We start from the raw sequence: 8,061 nt of genomic DNA, 5'->3' as shown, positions 1-8,061 counted from the left end.
GCATTTCACACAACATGACTATCAATGAATACATTTGCAATTGTTAAAGATAACATGAAATACTTAATTGAGTGTTTTTTACATACTTCATTGTGAAAATAGCTGATCTACAATCTCACAACTTTTCAGATAGCAATGAGAGTATGTTTTTTCAATGTATAACATACTTCATTGTGAAAATAGCCGATGTACAATCTGACAACTTTTAATGGTTTGTGAGCTTGTAGATCGGCTACTTTCACTAGTTTTGGTTCTGAGGAGATGTACAATTTCTTCATTGGTAAATGGTTTGTGAACGAGTGATCTTTGTGTTAGTGAAACAGGGGCTTGGGTCATGACAGAAGGCAAGAGTTTGTGATCCTCAACAGACAATATCAGCCTGGACAAAGCTATAGCACTATAGGTAGTGTTGCAGCTACCTAAAAGTGCCTCACGATCGCAAGGTTGCCGGTTCAAGCCTTACTTGATGCAGACTCATTTAAGTTGAATTGCAAAAAACATGACTCAATCTATTCCGTTTCCATGGCTCTCTCTCTCTCTTCAATCTATTCCGTTTCTATCTTCAATCTATTCCGTTTCCATGTCTCTCTCTCTGTCTCTTCAATCTATTCCGTTTCTATCTTCAATCTCTCTCTCTCTCTGAGGGTCGGCCATGGCTGAGTGGTTAGTGAGCCCGCCTAGGGAGCCAGAGGCTCTGGTTGACCCCGGTACGATTCCAGGCCAGGTCAGCAAATGTGTCGATGAAATGAAATTTGTCCCTGAGCAAGACTCTTAACCCCTAATTGCTCACAGGCCCTCATTGGAAACAAGACCGCAAGGACTTTCATGAACTGACCTGTTAAAGGAATTATCATTTCTCTTTCTCTCTCCTGGCCCCGTATTATCGCTGCTTGCAGCTATATTACTTTTCTTGTATTTCCGACCACTCAAAGTGCTTTAAATTGTATTTCACATTCACACACTGTTAGTCATATAATGAAGTACACATTCACACACGACGGTGGAGGCCACTACTCAACAACGTGCTCGTCAGGAGCAGTTACGGGTGCATTGTCTCGGACGATGCAATAAACTATCAATCATTCAGCTGGGGACGCACTGGAAGCCCCTCAAGGACCCCGGATCCAATGTTGAGAACCATTGACCTATAACATGTAATTCCTCACACAGCATAATGGTATATCTGGGAAATATCTGGGACATTTATTTACAATTCCAAGCAAATACCTGTAAAAAAGAACAGCCACAGCCAAAACAATATTAAAATACAAAATAAATATGTTTACAATGAAAGGAAAGAAATGTACTCCAGTTAAAAAACAAAAATTAAAAAACATCTTAATTCTGTAAAACCAGAAGGTTACCTTATTGCAACTGTCAAAGATCTGAATAAAAACCTTGCTGAACCTGGCAGGTCTCGGTGTCACAGCTGAGTGTGCCCAGAATACTTCTCTATAGTTGCAGACAGCCAGGTTAGCAAGCCTTCAAAATAGAATTTAAAACTATGCGTGTGTGTGACCAACGTAATAATGAGGAACGGTCAGAACACGCTCCGCTATTTGTTATGACTGGGAGAAGTAGTTCCAGTGAGGTTCATTGGGAAACACCTGAGCGAGCCGCACACAGCAGCTGATGGTGGGCTCATAAAACACCGCATCTGCCTCCTCTGTCCTCGTGCCTGCTGTGCCCACAGTCTGATGTGCAGGACGGGAGAAGAGGGACGTTTTTGGACGTTTGACCAGGACTCTCTTCGTCACACAGCCCAACTCTATTAGTGCCTGTGGAGGAGAGAGGGGGTGAATGAGAAGGACGGGGGTCTGACTCTGTCAAAAACTAATAAATGATTTATAACATTCAAGTCAGATTTATACTCGCATGCTAAAATAGAAGATCTACAAGCTAGAGATTGCACATCTTCTATTTTCGGTACGCAACAAATTATATCAAGCGCTTTTATGTGTGTGAGAAAGCAAGAGAATAAGAAAGACAGAAAGAAAGAAAAAGACAGACAGACAGACAGACAGACAGACAGACAGACTAGAGAGAGCATAATACCTGTATGAGTTCACATATGGCAGTTGGCTGCAGTACATTCTGATAGTGTTCCACCAGTGACTGTTGTGTGAGTCCAGGCCGGGACATGATGTGGAACATAATGGCCTCCAGCATGCCTTTACACACCGGCCGGTTCAGACTGCTGTCCACCAAACGCCATGGTCGACTGATGAAACTCACATCATCTCTGTTTGGACACAGCAACAACAAAGATCAAAATCTAATCTGTAAACAGCTACAATAATGAGTTGGTGATCTATAGCTTAATTGAAGGTGACTCTCCGCTACTTACTCGTCGTCGTTATCGGCTGGTGCTGTTGAACGTGGTGGTGACTGTGAACCTGCAGCCTCCTTGGTCCCAATCCTTCCACCCCCCTGCTCCTGTGTGACCTCAGTTTCCTGGATTCCATTACTCTCCAGTACTCTCATGTTGTCTGGCACCTCTACCGGCTCCACCTCAGCCTCAGGCAGCGACTCACCGTCCTTCTCTTCTTGGCTCAACGATGCAATGTCTGTGCTTTTCTTGCCTTCCTCCCGTCTCTCCTGCTCCTCCGACTCTTCTCTGCCATTTTGATCCACAGCCAGTCTCTTCCCTGGTGGCTCCTCTTGCTTGTCATAGCCTGCGTGGCATCTCTTGCGAAGGAAGGGGATGTTGTGCTGGCTTCTCCAGGGGCGCTTTCCTTCCTGGGTTCTGCGGGACTGGGACCGGGGCCTGGATTTTGATGTCAGAATCCACGGGCTGGCATGGCCCATCAGCACCCAGCGTGGCCCAAAACCACCAACTTGCACCACCTGACCTTGTTCCTGCAGTTCCTGGACCAATCAAATGACCAAAAATGCAATCAGGACACACAGAGAAATAAAAAAACGATTGTAGGACATGGCAACTTCTGTTGGCAGTTTTTACCTGCATGTACTGCTGTATGTTCCTGGTGTGACCAGGTTGTGTTTCTGCCAGGTGCTTGTGTGCCTGGTACAAGTCATGTTTACTCAAGCCAATCACACCCGCCCCATCTAAGCTCCCCTGTATCTCAGCACAGGCTTCCAGGTCCTGAGGGGTATAGCCATATTGCTGAATCAAACGCACTTCGCACTCCTTCACAGTGGATGGAGAACTCAAAGAGGTGGGTTGGAGTGAGTGAGTGAGTATGGAAGGCAGCAGAGATGGACCACATTTCGTTAAGTCCAAAGGTGGTGAGTCTGAAAGGAACGAGAGGTATTTATTTCTCAGAGGATACAACTTTTTATACTTGCATATAAAGTCTTAAATCCGTGTCTATACTTACGCTCCAGGTTAAATATCTGGTGAGCAGGAGTGCTGCGCATCTGCACTCTTAGAAAACAGGACTCCACCACAATGCTGTCAGTGACGCTGAGGTTACGTATTTTAGCTACAAGGGGAAACAACAATGAAAGGTATTAGGGGGTGCACGGACCATTATGCTGCTCACAAGGACCTGAGTTTAAATTTGTCTTGTCATCTCTTTACCCCTATAATAAAAATGTTGAAATATATCTATCTATCGATCTATATACGTATATGTGTGTGTAGACAGATAGACAGAAATAAAAGGTTCAGTACTCCTTAACTATGGTTAGGGTCAAACAGCACAAAATTGATTAATTGATAATTGATGATTTTGTAGAAAATGCATAACTGATCCTCACTTGTGTATGACACACCAACTGGACTAGCTACCAGGGAGCCCCTTAAATTCAATTGTTTAATACTTTTTAGGCATTTTGTTGGTTTATTTTAGATAGGATAGTACAGAGACAGGAAATTGAAGGCAGAGAGAGGAGGATGGACAAGCAACACACGTCTCCACCTGGTCAGCTACTGGCATGCCATGCACCATGTTAAGTTTCTTAATTTCTATACATCACTAAATGATGAAAATAATAATAATAACAGCAATAATAATAATTCTTCTTAGGCAGTTGGTGAAAAATGTTTTAGTAAAAAATGTCAACAACTTCTTTACTTTAAAGACAAAGTTTGTTTTTCCCTGCAACTGACATAGGGAATTTACAGGTTTCTTAGAATAGATAATATATATATAGAATAGATTTCTTAGAAGTGATAATTGTCTTTATTTACTCGAGGCTGCCTCCAAATCCCAAGTAAATAATATAATGGCAGAATTAATCAGTTAAAGTATTTGTTCTGCAGAAGAATATCTTCATTTCTTTTAGGTAGTTTCTGCAACATGCAACAAAGTTCTTGTGAAATGATGTGGTCAACACACTGTCCGGGTGGCTCAGTTGGTAGAGCTCTCACCTTTAAACCACAAGGTCACGGGTTCGATCCTGGGTGCCACCAACTCAGCGTATGAGTAGCATGGCTTGGGTGTGGCTAGTTGTGCGGTAAGTACTGGGAGTTGATGGATGGTGGGGTGCTGCACCTCAGTAATCCATCTCCCAGGTGTCTAGCACATTGTAACAGTGATAGACTCCTGCCTTCTCGGCTGATACTGACAATAAGCCTGTCCAACCTGTCCGGTAGGCTACCAATGCATCTTTGTTTGCACTTTAAGTAAAGTGCAATGTGGTTTCATCTCATCAGACAACATCCATTTATTAGAAATAAGTAGATATGGTCTCCCCATCTCTCTCCCAATTTCCTGGCTGTCAGCCTACTGTCCTATCGAATAAAGGCACAAATGTAGCCTGACAGTGTGTCGTGGGTACGAGTCCCGATCGCGGCGGCCTTTGCAGCGTGTCACTCCCTATCTCTCTCTCTCCACGTTTCCTGTCTACCTGCTGTACTAAATAAAGGCATAAAAAAACACTACCTATGCCTGGACTGCAAAATCCTTGCATTATCAGGTAGTTGGTGTGTGAGGCCTGATGACTCTTCAGCTCCATCTTTTTCTTCGCGTCACACTCTTCCGCTTCATTGTTATCATCATCGTCTTCATCCAGTGTTGCCATACTAGAAAAGACACAATTCATCAGCTCATCTGTGTGCGTGACGTGCTTAGATAATTAAATTAAGAAAAGTAAATAGTAGTATTTGGTATAGATTAGTGATTAACTTATTGTTTATTTGTGCCCCGTGAGTCAGCTCACATGGATGTGTGTTCAGGAAGGTGTGAATTCTAAATCTCACCTCTTGGTAACTTCGTTGTCCACCAAGTTGCTGTCCACCACCACCACCTGCTTGGGTATGGACACGTGCACAGACACTAGTCCCAGAGTCATAAGGCTGAGGCACGCTGCGCAAGCTCCCCCTGGGGAGTCTAGAGAGAACGGAACCATGCTGGAGAAGTCCTGGGGTTCCTCCGGGGCCGCAGGGCTCGACGGTGGTACGGATCCAGTCTGCTGGGGTTCCTCCGGGGCCGCAGGGCTCGACGGTGGTACGGATCCAGTCTGCTGGGGTTCCTCTGGGGCCGCAGGGCTCGATGATGGTACGGATCCAGTCTGCTGGGGTTCCTCTGGGGCCGCATGGCTCGATGGTGGTACGGATCCAGTCTGCTGGGGTTCCTCTGGGGCTCCAGGGCTCGATGGTGGTACGGATCCAGCCTGCCGGGGTTCCTCTTGGGCCGCAGGGCTCGATGGAGGTACGGATCCCGTCTGCTGGGGTTCCTCTGGGGCCGCAGGGCTCGATGGAGGTACGGATCCAGTCTGCTCCTCCAGGTTAGCAGGACTCCCTGCATGCTCTGCAGTGGATGGGTTAACTGTCATGGAGTCCTGTAGGCTGAGCCGCTGACTCGGCTCTTTTGTTTTGCTCGTTCTCTCCGTCTCATCTCGGTTCTCCTCAATCTGGATTTGATGTCCATCCCCTTCTTTGCTCTCTGTCATGGTTCCATCATTTTCTTCCATTTGACCCTCTGACGGCTCAGGCATTGGTCTGATGGCTTTCTCCTCGTCGCGCTTGTTTTCTTTCTCCCTGCAATTCTTCCCTTCCGTCTCGTCTTTCTCTTTCAGACTGCCTTCCCCCGACTCTGTTCCTCTGTTTTCCAAGCCTTCCCTCCATTGGGTTTCATTGTAGAATGCAATGAGAGGCCTGTCTCCGGCCCCGGTGTCATTCACAGTCCTTATGAACTGGAAGGCATCTGTGCACAACGTGACAGGGACACGCCACAAAAAATACCTGTAAATAAGGAGCGCAAAAGAAAAGGTCAAAAATGCCTCAAGACTGGGGTGCGTATTTCATATTCTATGGGAATAGGCTACTGTGGTGGCTGTAGCTTAGTGGGTGGAGAGAGAGGCCGTCTGGTAATCACTTTACTGCACATCCTAAGTGTGGTAAGGTCATCAACATCAACATCCTACTATCCTACTATCCTACTATAATTCTAGTAACCTCTGTAGTAGTGGTGAGTACGTGAGTGAAGATACCGGGTTCTCCTCACTGGCTGGACCAATTGCTCTGATTTTGCACACAGCCATTGACCATTACCATCTGAACGCAACTGTGAAGCCCGTTTTTCAATTTCATCAAATCTCAGCTTCTTATTAGCGTTTTTGTGTCAAACACTGTCGCCATGGTTACGGGGCTGCCCAGCTATGGGACGAACTGCCTCCCGGGTTGCCAGATCATGTGCGCATATCCCCCCACGGATGCGCTGCGCCGACCGGGTATGGTCTAGTAACAATAATAGAGGGAAAGGAGTGGAAAATCTCAAAAGTACCAATCTGTTATTATTTGGAGGCCCACTTGCAATATCTTCACGACTCACCAGTGGGCTAAAAGACTAAAAGTGTTGTTTTTACCTGAAGTATATCTGAGACATCTGGAAGGACATGGGCAGGATGGGCAGGGCTCTGGTCTTCTTGGGTACATAATTCTTACTGATACGACGGCGGTTAACCAGACCCTTCTTTCTGCACTGGACGAACACTTGGCACAACACCTCCTGACTGTATTTACTGTAGATGTGGAAGGTCTAGGAGGTAGACAGCCAGACAGACAGACAGGCAGACAGTGGTAAACAGAGTACCCCCCACACTGGTCAAATATTACTTAACTACAAGTGAAGTTGCTCTGTCAAAACCTTTACCTGAGTGCTGGAGTGCTTGCTTTTACAAAATACCTATTCAAAGTATTCAAGTACTCAAAACTAGTATTAAAAACTTCAAAGATTTCAAAGACATTTTAAAAATAAAAATAATGGTGAAATTATCAGATTTTCACTGCACTTGATTTCATATTGCACTTTTTCCTTTCCTAGAATTGTAAGTGGAGTGAAAAGTACAGAGGGGCGGCAGTGGCTTAGGGGTAGAGTGGCCGGTAGAGCGGCCGGATTGTGAACCGCGAGGTTCCCAGTTCGATCCCGGGCTCCCCCAGAGTTAGTGTCGAAGTGTTCTTGATCAAGACGCTGAACCCCTAATTGCTCCCTGAGCAGGTTGGTGCCTTGCGACACATATGTGCCGTGTGGGTGAATGTAATGCACAATCTATGCAAAGCACTTTGGATAAAAGCACTATATAAATTTACCATTTACAATATTTGTCTTTACAAATGTCTGCAGGCTTGCAGGAACACAGAGGATTGTGATGTGGGTTATTGTCTGTACCTGGAAAGACCTGGATATCTTCATCTGAGAGTTAGACAACACCAGCGTGCTCTGCATCAGGTTATTCAACACGATGGCATGAATGTCGTCTATGCTGCAACACACGCACACGCACACGCACGCACACGCACACACACACACACACACACACACACACACACACGGAAATGAATAAACTGAGCACCCACCCACACAGAGAATTAACTTGTACATAAATATCTCCAAATGTGTGAAAATGCGAAATGACAAAATCAAATGCCTACCAAGTGATCGAGTCTTCAGAGCAGATCCCTTTTCCTTCATCTATGGTAAAAACCTTAAACCTGGAACAAACAGAACACCACGTTTCACACCGTACACGTACATCCATACGTGGAGGATATAGTTGCTGTCGGGCAGAAACCTTGTAACCAATTTTTTTATAAATGAATGCCCTACTTCCAAATGCCAAAAAAGCACAAATTAATCGTCAAGTAAAATGTCA

The 8,061-nt window shown here is 45.3% G+C and overlaps 1 protein-coding gene across 1 annotated transcript in view; it reads right to left on the bottom strand.

Annotated features, from left to right (window-relative positions):
* Positions 1 to 1,187: 1,187 nt before the first annotated feature.
* LOC311065554 (general transcription factor 3C polypeptide 1-like) overlaps positions 1,188 to 8,061 on the bottom strand; it is a 29,878-nt gene continuing 23,004 nt past the window's right edge. Inside the window, exons 31-40 of the mRNA XM_084085948.1 lie at positions 7,841 to 7,900; positions 7,578 to 7,671; positions 6,775 to 6,947; positions 5,168 to 6,151; positions 4,851 to 4,990; positions 3,342 to 3,446; positions 2,963 to 3,255; positions 2,348 to 2,868; positions 2,056 to 2,242; positions 1,188 to 1,778 (exon numbers count right to left, since the gene is read on the bottom strand). Of these exons, the coding sequence (XP_083942074.1) occupies positions 1,563 to 1,778; positions 2,056 to 2,242; positions 2,348 to 2,868; positions 2,963 to 3,255; positions 3,342 to 3,446; positions 4,851 to 4,990; positions 5,168 to 6,151; positions 6,775 to 6,947; positions 7,578 to 7,671; positions 7,841 to 7,900 (2,773 nt within the window). The 3' untranslated portion in view covers positions 1,188 to 1,562. The remainder of the gene's footprint in view (positions 1,779 to 2,055; positions 2,243 to 2,347; positions 2,869 to 2,962; positions 3,256 to 3,341; positions 3,447 to 4,850; positions 4,991 to 5,167; positions 6,152 to 6,774; positions 6,948 to 7,577; positions 7,672 to 7,840; positions 7,901 to 8,061) is intronic.

Source organism: Gymnoscopelus microlampas (assembly GCF_963454915.1).
Source record: "Gymnoscopelus microlampas genome assembly, chromosome: 2".
NCBI lineage: Eukaryota > Metazoa > Chordata > Actinopteri > Myctophiformes > Myctophidae > Gymnoscopelus > Gymnoscopelus microlampas.
The sequence above is the reverse complement of the archived record's forward strand: the minus strand, read 5'-3'. Positions and strand labels throughout refer to the sequence as shown.